The sequence below is a fragment of the Morchella importuna genome, assembly GCF_003444635.1.
Source record: "Morchella importuna strain M04M26 chromosome Unknown Morimp01GS038, whole genome shotgun sequence".
Taxonomy (NCBI): domain Eukaryota; kingdom Fungi; phylum Ascomycota; class Pezizomycetes; order Pezizales; family Morchellaceae; genus Morchella; species Morchella importuna.
The window spans coordinates 437,796-451,189 of record NW_025763435.1 but is presented as its reverse complement, the minus strand read 5'-3'; the positions used below and the strand labels follow the sequence as shown (position 1 = coordinate 451,189).

Sequence of the window (13,394 nt, the reverse complement as noted above, 5' to 3'; positions counted from 1 at the left end):
AACTCGAAGCTGAGGCTTTCTTTTGGCAGGCCGACATGGCCTACGTGTATGTAAAAAGCAGCACAAAAATACCAGTGCAGCTATCTCGGAGTGCTGGTATGGGAGGGTTGTATGCAATTCACCAGTTATGCGGAAATCGGGTCTCTAAAACCCATAACTGGTTTCGGCCCCATATAAAAGAGTGATATGGCGGGTGGTACCTCTGTGGCGCATAGTCTGGAATACGTAGGGGAAACTGGGGTTGGGGGGGGGGGGGGTGAGGGGTGAGGGAGGTTAGGGTCAAAAAGAGCGTGGAGGAGCTGGGGGGAGGGGGGAGGGAATGGTGAGGGGGATGGAAGGTAGAAGGGTGAAACACTGTGGTGCTTCGTATCGATTCCCCGGCGGGCGTCTAGAAGTCGGGAGGATGCAATACAGTGGGGAGGAGGAACGGGGAAATACGAGGAGGAAGAGAAAAGGGAGGGTAGAATGGTACTCTAGGTTTCTCGGTACACTAGGCGCCAGAAAGCCTAGAGGAATATAGAAGTAAACCGTGGTCTCTTTTGGTCGGTTGGGTTGGCTGGTTGATTGCTTGGTAGACTGGAAACAACTAAGATAAATGTACTGGGGACCGAAAGAGTAATGGATTAAGTACACACAAACTATCACTCGGTTTTAACTATATTAGTCACAATCCCCCATAAGTTAGAGTGGGGGCGTATAATGTTTCAAGGAAAATCTACCTGGTAGACATCCATGGGTTCTTCTATCTGCATCTCAACCTTTGTTAAATCCATTTGGCTGCTGCAGCTGCCGACACTCTTCTACTCCTTAACGTAGGTACAACATGAGGCCTGCATTCATCCAGATCAGTACATCACCAACTGGGCCGAATCCCCACACGCCATATTAACAATTCCGGGGTCTTGGCATCTACTAAGCTCGACCTAAACGGGGCGGATTATTACATGTATGTGCTTTACACCAACCAAGGTAGTATTCATCCCATATGTCCATAGCGCACTCGTACAATTGCGAGCCAAACGTTTCCCTAACACGAGTGCTTCAGCATCAATTCGCGGTTCTGAGGGTTTTATGCATGTCCACCAACAGAACGCCTCGAAGCTTCTCCCAATTATTCCGTGCATAAGGGTCTTGGCATGCGTAAAAGTAGATGTGTCCTCCCAGTCCCGGCACACAGAAAATCCGCCTCCCTTATCCGAGACAACAACCCGCAACCATCTCCCACGTATATATCTCCAGTGTACTTCACTCTTCCTCATCCCATTCCCACAACCACAACCCCCCCCCCCCCCAAATACCCACACATCTCATCACCATGAAGTTCCTCTCAGCCCTCCTTCCGCTCCTTACCCTTGGGCTAGCTTCGGCTGCCGATGTCGCCAGTGAGCAGCCTGCCGCCGCCGCCACCCCGGAGAAGGTTGTCAAGGCTCTGAACGTGTCGCTCGGTGTGCAGTTCGTTGATGCTGTCCCCGAGTTCGGCATCAAGGCGATCAATGGCATCCCAACAAAGTTGAACCTCCACATTGTGAACAACGAGCCGGAGGACATCCGTGTCCAGCTCATCCAGGGCTCGCTAAAGACCCCCAAGGGTGTCGAATTGAGGAATTTGACGGCTTCGAAGGTCGGGGTAAAGCTCGGGAAGGATCAGGCGGTAATTTTTTTTTTTTTTTTTTTTTTTTTTGATTCCATACACTCACATGTGGCCGAGCAAAGTACTAATGACTGGGATAGATTGATTTACCATATCAGTTTACGACTGAGATGCATCCCAGGATGTCATCTTCAACCTCAAAATGTTTCTTAGGACCTCCGAGGGTTTGGCCGTTTCCCAGTCTGCGTTCAATCAGACCATCTCGATCGTTGAGGCACCCACCTCGCTCTTTGACCCCCAGGTGTAAGTACACTCATCGAATCTTGGAAGTTCCGCCTATTAACATGGTGGCTTGTAGTCTTTTCTTGTACCTCCTTCTCGCAGCCGGTTTCGGTGCCTCAGGCTACTTTGTCTACAACACCTGGCTCGCTAGCGTCATCCCCAAGACCAAGCGCTCCGGTACCGACCAGGTCCGCCTTGTCCGCCCCGCCCCCACTCTTGCCGCCACCAGCGCGGGCTCATACGATGAGAGCTGGATCCCGGAGGGCCACATCAAGAAGCCTGCTACTACCCGTGCCAGAAGTGGAACCCCCAAGGGTGCCAAGAACAGGAAGGGTGGTGAGTAATTGGGCAGATGTGGGGAGCATTTTGTTTTTATTTTTTGTGTTGTTGTTGGCAGCAGGCTGGATGGGTTGGCCGCGTTTTTGTTGCGTTCTTTGTAATTTACCGTAGGGACCAAAAAATGGACTGCAAATGAGATACGAGTTTGGAATAATGAATGGTTGGTGTTATGATATTGCGCTTGTATTTGCTGATGTGTGCTTTGAGACGTGGTCTGCTTGTAGAGATCCATGCTATGTGATTGTGTAGGGAAATGATCCAGTAAAGACTCATCAACTTCGCACAGCGATATGCCTTTGTTGAGCGCCACAAAGAACAGTTACAAATGAAAACTAAATAACGGGCGTAAAACTTACATAATACCAACTAACGTGCAAGAGACAGAATATCAAACACAAATACATCTAACCCCTGAAAGACACTTCTAATACCTTAACACAGCCTACACTTGCCAATATCTCATGTCACCGAGTGACATCCCATGAGCGAGAAACCCCAACCTCTAGCTTTAACCAGCTTTGGCTTAGCTTTCTGGACTGAGCTGCAGCTTCCCGATCTGGCAACGCTCTCGCTATTAATTGTCTAGTTACAGTCATGCTAGTACTAGTACGGCAAAGAATTAGTTGTCGTCAAGATTGATCATTGACATCCCTATTTAGAGCGGACATAACTGCACAACTAAGCATGCGTGTGCCATGCACACAAAAGCTGTCGAAACTTGCATATAATAGACGAGGCGGATAGATCGGGAGACGATTAAGTAATAAGTAATTCAGTTCTTTCCCGCTGATTCAGGTTCGTACGATTGTGCGGTCTCGGCTCCCATTACTTTACTCTCACTCAAAACCAGTGACACTGGCTGACACAGTAGTACTGGAGTTATGTATGCACTTATTCAGCCTGAAACCCCACACGAAGTGCTCACTCACTTATTGGGTGTGCGACGGCCAGATTAACATTAACGCGTTGTCATGCCAACAACAAAAAAAAAAGTAGATGTAGGTTATATGTATGCCTTGCGCAATAGTTGAGCGAGAGGTTGCAATTAGTTGTCAAGTACCAATAGCGAGGCCCCTGCTAATTACAAATAGGTAAGTTGCTGCAGCTTCTTTACGTGACTCTATTGATTCAAACCCCCATGGACCAGCTTCAAGAGTCATTAATGGCAGGCATGGGATTAAAAGAAGACAATTGAAAAAGAGTCATAGTGAAAGAAATTTTTCTTTTCCCCTTCCTTTCAAGGGAGGATTAATGATGGGTTGATATACTGAAGGGGGGGGCTTATAAAAGGGTACGCACATCCACGCGCCACTATTACAGCAACAACAGTAAAGCACTACTACACAGACATTAGAAAAAAAGACCACCCATCCCCTCGCTCAAACTACACCACAAGTCTTCAATATCAATATCAATATAAAAAAAAATTGAATACTCACCCACACATTCCACACCTACTAAAATGACGATCCCCACCACCCTCCCCGCCGACGAGAGCAGCACCCCCGTATTCGTCTACGGCTCCCTCATGTCCCCCAAGATCCTCTACGGCATCATCGGCAGCCCACCCAATCTCACTCCCACGCTGCTCAAAGCCCAGATGGCGCCCGCAACCCTGCACGCCCACAAGCGGCACAGCGTGCAGGGCGCCGACTTCCCCGCCGTCGTCCAGACGGGCGTCGACACGGACAGTGTCCACGGCTTCCTGGTGACGGGGTTGACCGAGGCCCAGAAGGGCCGGATCAACAGCTTCGAGGGATACCTATACACGAGTGAGAGGGTCAATATTGTGCTGGAGGGCGGCAAGAGCTGCTGGGCGAGTGTGTATGTGTGGGCGGGGAAGGTGGAGGACTTGGGGGCCAAGGAGTGGACGTTTGAGGCGTTCAAGATGACGCGAATGTACTCCCGTTGGGGGCAGGGGGAGTAGGAGTGGTTTTTTTAGGGGGGAGGGGGTGGTCTGGATTTGGGGCGGCGGGGTCGATGGCTATAACTGGAATGCGTGCGTTTCGTGTACTTATAGACCATTAATTTAATTGAAAACAGCTACTTGACTTTGGGTTGCAAGTTAATGACCACGAGTTTTTGTTTGAATGGGCTAGATTTATATGACGCATGCGATGGTCTTTAAAATTAGTTGCTCCGTTTTATGTGATGTTTGAATGCATTATATGTATATTGTCCAGTGCACTATATAGCTACATACGTACAGAATTTTCAACAAAAGTTGATAATTTGAATATTCTTATTCCGTGCTTGAAAGCCAAAAGTGATAGAGAATACCTCAAGCTTGAACTCGATTTATCTGAGCATTCAATAAAAGAGTGGCGTTTCACAGTCCGTCTTCACCTCTGTATTTAGTAATAACATTCCTTTCCGTGTTGCAAGTTCAAACACTCACCCCCAACCAAGCAAATCAAATAATAATGATTTAAGCAATATAAACTTCAAAAAATTAAGCGCAAGGAGATATAAAAAATCCCGCTCTCTCAATTAACCCACGCAATTTCCACCGAAATACATTATCCACAATATTAAAATGTCCAAAATACGCCTAGCTATCGATCGTGCCTAAAGAGTTTTTATTTTTAGAAAAAGAAAAGGGGGTGGGGAGAAGGAGACATGAAAGATATCGAGATGATTAACCACTGTTTGAAAATCTTCGGGGGCTGCATATATGAGCGCCTGCTTATGTCAAAATCTCATAATTATATAACGCCTGTTATTTTATCTCTAGGAAGTACTTACTTTTACAGCTTCTTCTTCTTACCCCCCCGACAGTACACGAGTGTGGACCCATACTGTCGAATGTGTCTATAGGACTTTTGGGTGTTTCCTCCTTTCCATCTAAATCTGTCGATTGCACTTTTGCTTTCACTGACGCGCACGCATCCTCCCGCTCCTCTGTGAATATTATGTCTAAACGCTGGATGGCCGCTATGGTATCTAGGTGTTCATGCCCCAGTACCTTCCCTCTACCCGCTACCACCCGCTTGCCAATTTCTATCGCCTCTTCGTACCTCTCCAGCCCCAAGAGGGAAATATGCAAATTGTAAAGAGCGTCTAGGGTATCTGGGTGCTCATGCCCCAGTACCTTCTCGGTGGTGGCTGCAAACAACCTCTCTACCTCCACCATCTCTCCGACTCCCCTCAGCCTATAGAGGCAAGTATCAATGGCACTAGCCACCCCAAAGTCATTTGATGTTCCTTTCCCGCAACCCTCTCACTAACGGGTAGCAAGAGTTCCAATGATTCTAGCGATTCCTCATATCTTCCAAGTTTGTAGAGTATTGCACATAAGTCGGCCCTGATTTCCGCCACATGAAAATGATCATTACCCAACGATATCTCGTAAAACTCTAAAACAATTTTACCCAACTCCAGAGATTTCTCCCTCTGGCCAGAAATTCTATATAGATATGCTAGCAGACCAATAACATTTGTAGTTCCAAAGCTAGGTGCTCGCTCAACAAGGTTTGATAAAAGAGCCTCTAGAATTCCTGCCGCTGCCCCAATCAAGCCATGAGATTCACAGTGACGTCCTATCTGAGCTATAGCGTCCATTGTATCTTCATTCCAGGTATTATTCGATTTGAATAGATATTGGATATTTTCGATGGTAGTGTTAATATGATGTAGAATCTGCATCCCAAAGATCCATTCATCCATTTCCCGATTTTTCGGATTATGCTGATATGTTCTGCCAACAAGACAAATAGCTTCATTCATGAATCTACAACGTTCGTCGGCATCAAGACTTTCGCGGGCCCATTCCAAAACTAATGGATGAAACGAAAGCTTAAGCTTTGTAGATTGTATATCAACCTTTCGTCTTGCTAGTGAGAATGACAATAGGGGGTCGAGAGCGTCCTCGGCCAAAAAATCGTCTGTATGTACATGCATAATGTAAGTATTCGAATAAAGCTGAACGTTCATTCTGGTAAAAAGCACCTTCAAATAGTCGGGGAACTGCTTCCTTTCCCCGCAAAAGTAGTTCCTCAGAAATATCCACACCCCCAAGAAATAAACACAGCAGGAGCAGCTCAAATGCGAGCTCAGGAAGGGAAACAAATGAAATCTTCCAAATAGTGTAAACTGTGTCATTTCTGTATCGCTCTGCTAACCCCCGGTGGCTCTTTGACGTAACACGTTTGTAATTTGCAGTATATAGTGGTAGATAATTAGAAATCGGCATCTGCTTCGATGATATATATCCGCCGGCTTGATCGAGTGCCAGTGGGAAATATCCCAGCCTCTCTGAGATATTTCTGGCCTCCGCATAATCTTCATAGTTTGAGTATTTACCCCAAGCTTTAGGATGGAATATTAATAAATCATACCTTCGTCGTTTTCCGTGGTATCCGGTTTTCCTGCAGATGTCAAGAGAATGCTGATTGCAGCATTTCCCTCTATCTTATCTATCTCGACCCCAGTCCCCAGATACCGAAGTTCGAACCTTCGAGTAGTTACTATAGTACTTCCATGATCAAACTCTAGCTTTGGAAGAAAGTCATGCACATTCACGGAATCTATATCGTCATTGTTGTCGAAAATAATTAGCCAATCTTTGTTTCCCGGCTCTGAAAGCCACCTTTTTGCCGCCTTTATCACCGAAGCAGGGGGAGTATCTTTCAGTATCTTTCCAGTTGGCTCAATACATCCAGAGAGACCTAATAGGGCGCCTATGTGTTCGATTGTGCTATCAGACCTTCGGGGATTCGTTTGATAATAATCAATGACCTGTTCAATCATTGTTACTGCACCTTGAGCAAGGGACGTCTGACTTGTAGCGTCAATCCAAAAGATTGAGGTGTACGAGGAGCTTGAATAGTGCCGATATGCGTATTCTGTAGCAATCTGACTTTTCCCCATCCCACCAAGCCTGTGAAGAACCGCAATCCGATGTTTTTTAGTAGGTTCATAATTAGTCTGCCCGGCTTGATGCCTGGTAGCTTCAACTTTTGGGTTCAATATCATGATCATCTCGGAAAGCAGATCCTCCCTTCCCCGGAAATATTGGTTTCTTTGTAAAGGTAGTTGAGTCGGAACATAGAACTTTAAGAACGGCTGGCAGTCCAGCAGTGTGTTTTGTGGGGATTGGGGGGTCGGAAGAATAGCAATGAGACCATCGTTATATTCCTTTAATTTTCTAATGAGATGACTAGATCTTATTTTATCCACAACAGCCCATTGCAGTTTCCTGTAAAGCGGCAACACTTGCTGCATTCTACCTGTCGACTCTTTGATTCGCTTTATCTCTTCTGTCAGGCCATGAACAAGATCCATGCTCTCTAAGATGGAGGGATTTTCGAGTGCTCTAATATCAGAGGTGTCTAGGCCTGGGAGAACTTCTGATGCTCCTGGTTGTTTCTTTCTTCCACTAGGAGAGGGTGACCGTTGCAGGCGACGCGGGAGGCGCACAGATAGCCATGAACTAGAAGGAGTGGGTCTACTCTGCTGGGACGAATTGCTGGCTTGGATGCCGTATTTTTTTTTCAGATCATCGGCACTCGTGAAGAGGGAGACGATTCTAGCCAAAGTTCCCACAACATAGCGATATCGGTAATCGTCTGGATCCAGTTTTCGATGCAAACCGCTCGTTAAATCCCACGCCTTTTCCCATCCTATCAAACGATGTTTCTCGGTATTAAGCTGCCAAACAAAGTGGTCGTGATTGACAGCGAGGTCTTTCGTTTCGGATAAAACGTTGTAGCATTGTAAGCTGGTCTTAAAGAGTACATCGGCCAGGCCTACAGCGGCTGAAGTAGCCCCAATATCTCCATGGTCGCAGTATTCTGGCCTGTGCTGTAATAGCCTATTCAATACATATTAGTTGACAATCATGTGGTTTAAAAGATTCGATAAGGGGACGATACTTTACTAAAAAAAGTTATTTTGTTAAGACTACATATAGGTTTGTTTCTCGACCTTACAACATCACAAGCGGGATCGATCAGCTAAAGGCTGCTGGCGCTTATGCGTGACAGAGTCTGGTTCAATGGCGAATGATTTGCTAATCATGATTTCAATTGAGCTGGTAGGTGATTTAATTGAGTTCAAGAATTAACACCGAGGTAATGTGGTCTGCACACGATTATATAACCTACGTAATCGCAAAGAAACACACTCAGCACCGTACCATGGTCTCAGCTAGACTTAAACCTGGTTTCATTGCGGGCCATATTCATGATTATCGAGTAAGCTTGAGGTATACTTACGTATGATATGACAATATATCATGATCATGACTGTGTATACAAGTTGCACACATCATCATCAATATTAATTGATGCTCATGCTCTTGATATTATTGACAATTCATATGGTCTTGAGAATATCCCATACAAGTAGGTACTTCCTCTATTACCTACACGCGCCCAGCGAGTGCGCTGCGTGTATGTACCTGCGGGACGGAGCCAGACTCGTATCGGAGGTTGGTTTTGGTCGGCGGCTGGCCCCTGCGTTTGAACAGCCATTCCAGGTCAACCTTACTTCCCTATACCCCTCAGAAACCCTAGTTTTAGCCCGAACCCCAAAGGCACCACGTCGGCGATATGTTTCGCCCGATTTACGCCAGTGCAGAACAAACAATGTTTCCTTCTCGATCTCCACCGACCCCAAACTTCCTCAGCTTCAAATGAAGCCTTTGTGGGGTCCAAAGATAGACTTAAGCTACTGAGCGTCTATTAATAAACGGTATTTGGATCATTGACTATCCCACGTGATTCGATCGGTTCTATTTATGTGGGGAAGAGGGAGAGGCGAGGGGGAGGGGGGACACGTGAAGTGCGATTTTGCGGGGTATAGCTAGCGAGCTTCTGATCGATTTTTTCTTGGGAGAACCCGAGTGGTGGGATCGAATCGAATGTTTACTCCAGTCTGGCTCTGCATGATGACGATGATGCTCGTATTATTTGATTTGTATTTTGTTTGTTTCGATCTGACGCCGGCAAGTTCCACCAAAGCTCAACGCAGCCCAAGCCTAGCTTAGTAGAGTAAGAGTTGTATGTAGCACCTAGCAATGGGGGTGGAAATGAAGAAATTCGACGCTGCCACGATCCGTTAGAAGAGGGCTGAACCTTAGATAAGAGAGACACGAATCTGTTATCGATCACCGTGACCATCGGTATCGATACTGGAGCTGCCAACTTATCGTGAGGGGAGATCCGCGCGTGTAGAAGAGTAGAGTGGGTAGCACACTGGCCCTGTTGCCAAGCAGAAGCTCAAAGCTTCTCCTTACCACTGTTTCAGGGCAATATTAATAGATTTACCGCTCGCCTTTCTGTCTGCCCTCGCTCCCCTGTCATCAAAGTGCAACTCAGCATCCCAGGCGAGACGATACGATACGAAGGGAACCTGGCTAGCTACATAGGCAGGGCGACAAACTGAGGGGTGTGAGCAGTCATTCAGTCAGAGAACGTGTGAGAGAAGGATTCAGAGAAAGAAAGAAGAAAAGGACGAAGGAGAGTGGCTTTTTTTTTTTTTTTTACTCATCTGTGTTAGCTAGCTGCACCACCACCAAGATACCTCCCACCACCCCTTTTAATTGCGCGGTGTGAGAGAGAAGCGGGAAGAGCACGCGAGCAGAGTTTAGAGAGGGGTGATATACATAAGATACTCGACTCCCATACCTACATGTACCTAGCATACCTACTACTACTCTACCCAGCCTGCCATCTCCGTCCAGTATTTCTCACCGTACCATACCATACCATACCTCATTACCTATCTACATACCTCCAATCTATCCACGCCTCCACCTCGCATACTTACTAGATACATACCTCACTCCACCTGAACATACAATCGCTCTCTCTCTCTCTCTCTCCTCGTATCTTATCCAAGAATCCACTGTAGTACAGTGAACCACAAATGTCTCCAGCAGTCACCCTGCCCCGACTACAAACAAAGCCAACAACATGCTGCCCAAACTGCGGCGCGGACGCTCAAGAGTTTGCCGACGCGAGACGACGCATAGCAGAGCTCGAGGCCCAGGTCAGGTTACTGAGCGATAAAGCCACTTCAGCCGGTAAGCCCACTGTTTCCCCCCATTGTCAACCCTACCAACTAGCTAGCTAGCTACCTTCCCCTAGCACAAGTCCCCCCGTACGCCCAGCCCAAACCAGATCAGCCAGCCCAGCTCTCGAGAGGGGATGGGGGAGAACACAAGCTTTTACATCCCTCTGCCCTAAAGACCCCAAGCTAAACAAACCCCGAAAACCCAGTGGACAAGCTCGCCGACTACGAAGACGAAGTCCGCAAACGATCCATCTCGTCCGCATCCTCCGGCCGCGACACCATGGGCTCCAACGCCTCCCCACCCCTGACACGCCCAACATCATCCCCCTCACAGATGCCCGTGCCCCCGCCAGCGCTCAACCGTATCTCCGCGTTCCTCTCCGCAGCCACCACCCGCCGCGGTGCCCCGCCGCCCAGCCCGCCACCCGAGGAGGCCGTCAACGAGCCGCTGGAGAAGGAGCGGAGGCTGCGGCTGAAGGCGGAGGAGCGGCTGGAGCAGGTGACGGAGGAGCTGGAGGACCTGTCGGCGACATTGTTCCAGCAGGCGAATGAGATGGTTGCGACGGAGAGGAGGGAGAGGGCAAAGCTAGAGGAGAGGATTGCGGTCTTGGAGGGCCGCGAGGTGAAGACGAAGGAAAGGTTGGGATTGTTGGAGAGGGCGGTTGATAGGGCGGGGAGGGTGAGGGAGGTGTTGGCGGAGGGGCAGAGAACGACGAGTATGCCGCCGAGTATGCCCGGGAGGGGGCTGGGGATAAGTCTCTAGAAAATTAGGGGCCAATATCAATGGGGGAAGGAAAAAAAAAAATGGCATCTGAGTGGGACAATCTTGGTGGAATATGACATGTCTTCTTATAGATTTTGGGGGCTCTTCTCTTGTCTTGTCTTTTCTGACTGTTTTTCAAAATAGGAAAGGCGTTTTGTGAATATCTCTTTTGTTCTGGAGTTTCTTTTTTTACCTTTCTTCCTGTTTTGGGTTCTTCAAGCATTTTTGTGCCTCTTCTTCTCTTCCCTCCTCATCCTCCTCTTTCTACGATCGGATACACGGTATGCGGGTTTTTTTTATTTCATTTCACGGTGCGGCGGCTTGCATTCACGGCGTACCCTTTTTTCTTCTTTTTTGCCTTTTTTTTTTGATCATGATACCTGATGACCTTTTCCTTTTTCTTTTTCCTTTGTTGTTCTTCTGCGCGCTGTGGCAAACTTGTATCTATTGATTGGAGAAAGGGGGGAGGTCTGTCGTTGGTTTATATATATTTAATTTTTGTTCTTTGACACATCTAGACGTTCGATCCCTGCTAGTTATGTAGTTATATAGGTTTGCAATATGTGATATTTAGGTGTGTACCAAATTGCGCCGAGTAAATCGAGTATTGTTCTGCGGTGTGTAGATTTGGTGTGAAGGACCCGGAATGTATATCCAACTAAACAAGCCTGAATCCTCCAGCCTGTCTCTGCCATCCGCGGTTGGTGCTGCGTCTGGGAGCTAATCGGCGCGGGTGGATTGAAACGAACGGTCCATGGTGTAATCGTGAATGACGTATGCTTCATTTCAGAAAGGTGCCCTATTAATCCGATGTTTGAAACCACAGGTAGATACTGCAAGCCGGACTAGAAAGCTAGCTAGACACCACAACGCCCAATATATTATTTACAGACGGGGGGATACTCCTTGTAACCAAACGACGACTGATGTTTCCTCCTAGCCCTCCTCGCAATGATAGGAGCATGAATTGAACGGGGGGGCCGCAATCCTTTCCACGACGGAAACAGGACTGGTAAGCCCATGACAACACAATAGGCTCAAAATAACAACCTCAAAGACACGAGCCCTACGATGTAACCCTGAGCTCAAGCAGAATAAGTGAAATCCAGGTGATCTAGTGTTTCCTCAGCCGTGTAGTCACAGTCTATCACTCGCCGCCCCCACGCCCCACGCCCCACTCGCACCAATCAGGCCAACAACGCACGCACATCCACAACCGAAACGCTCAACTCCATGCAACCATACCAGCAAAGCCTCTTTGTGCCAAACGGCCCTATGCCGGCAGCGACACACGAGTGTGACCCTGCGCACAGCCTCTCACTCGGTCTCGGGGAGAGAGCGGGGGTGTATTAGAATCCACTACATAGCCCCTCACTACAAACGGTCCGCCGGAGGCCGGGGAATCAGTGTCATTGTATCATGTAGCTTGATGTTATGTTGATGGCGTTAATTTGGGTTGGGGTAAAGAAAACTCGTGCTCGTGCTGATCAAAGCAGTAACCGTGTGGTGAGTGGATGTTCATGTGCGTCTGCTACGTGTATAAGGGGATATGGTCTGGGGGGGACTCGCTAAACCGGCCTAATCCTACATCCGGCCCTGACATGTGGGAGACATATTGGCCAAATAATGAGCGACAAGCTAAGATAGTGTTCAATCTGCAATTGTAGGCCGGCCAGAGAGAGCTACAATCGATATCACACACACCCTCATGCTCAGGCCCCTCCAAAGAAAAAAGAAAAAAAGAAAAAACGGGAAATAAATACACAAAAAGTGATTCCTGCGCCATATACCCCTCCACGGCGATCTGGGCCCAACTAGCGGCTCCGTCTCCCATGGGCGAGGTATATAACCACAGCACCACTCCCACCCCCGGAGTTGAACCCACAACCTTTCGGTCGTGGTGGTTCGTCAACCCACACGGTGTAGCTGAACAAGGCATCTACCCACTAGACTACCCGCCGCACAACTGTTAAGGGCCAGGAAGTAATACTTAAGGGAGCGAGAGCAGAGCGGGCTAGGGGACACCTAACCCTGTAATCACGAACGTACTAACCCACTGGTCATCCTCTTGTGCAGTATCCCTTACACGGTTTACAGTCCGAACCAGAGTTACAAAATTACCTTAATTAGTAACTATACGCTGCTGAACTCTGGCGCTGCTCGCTCAGTCGTCGAGTTGGTGAAGCTCCTTAAGTAACGTGCAATGAGAGAATAAATGTTCACGGCATTCAGCACAGCACAACTACATACTATGTACCCTTTGCGGTTCATTTTGTGATTATTGTTCGAGCTGGCCGTATAGGGGATAGACGACTACATGTGATTACATGTACATAATGGCGGGGTAGATGGTGGGATAGATTGTTGAATGGGTTGGCATGGGGTGCGGTGTGGTGCGGTGCG

General features: G+C 47.8%; 4 protein-coding genes across 4 annotated transcripts; 3 read left to right on the top strand and 1 right to left on the bottom strand.

The window, feature by feature from the left end:
* Positions 1 to 1,315: 1,315 nt before the first annotated feature.
* On the top strand, positions 1,316 to 2,217 carry LAJ45_09746 (uncharacterized protein; the record flags this gene model as incomplete). Its single annotated transcript, XM_046119285.1, has 4 exons — positions 1,316 to 1,651; positions 1,732 to 1,748; positions 1,805 to 1,894; positions 1,950 to 2,217. The coding sequence occupies 4 exons, from the start codon at positions 1,316 to 1,318 to the stop codon at positions 2,215 to 2,217; spliced, it is 711 nt and encodes a 236-aa protein (XP_045967607.1).
* A 1,457-nt stretch (positions 2,218 to 3,674) lies between these two features.
* LAJ45_09745 (uncharacterized protein) lies at positions 3,675 to 4,139 on the top strand (the record flags this gene model as incomplete). Its single annotated transcript, XM_046119284.1, has 1 exon — positions 3,675 to 4,139. The coding sequence occupies one exon, from the start codon at positions 3,675 to 3,677 to the stop codon at positions 4,137 to 4,139; it is 465 nt and encodes a 154-aa protein (XP_045967606.1).
* Positions 4,140 to 4,850: 711 nt separating this feature from the next.
* On the bottom strand, positions 4,851 to 8,455 carry LAJ45_09744 (uncharacterized protein; the record flags this gene model as incomplete). The annotated part of the gene is made up of 7 exons (XM_046119283.1): positions 4,851 to 4,894; positions 4,958 to 5,364; positions 5,568 to 6,096; positions 6,161 to 6,493; positions 6,550 to 8,024; positions 8,086 to 8,089; positions 8,428 to 8,455. 7 exons carry the CDS (start codon positions 8,453 to 8,455, stop codon positions 4,851 to 4,853), a joined length of 2,820 nt encoding a protein of 939 aa, XP_045967605.1.
* Positions 8,456 to 10,081: 1,626 nt separating this feature from the next.
* On the top strand, positions 10,082 to 10,991 carry LAJ45_09743 (uncharacterized protein; the record flags this gene model as incomplete). Its single annotated transcript, XM_046119282.1, has 2 exons — positions 10,082 to 10,238; positions 10,435 to 10,991. The coding sequence occupies 2 exons, from the start codon at positions 10,082 to 10,084 to the stop codon at positions 10,989 to 10,991; spliced, it is 714 nt and encodes a 237-aa protein (XP_045967604.1).
* Between the last annotated feature and the right edge of the window lie 2,403 nt (positions 10,992 to 13,394).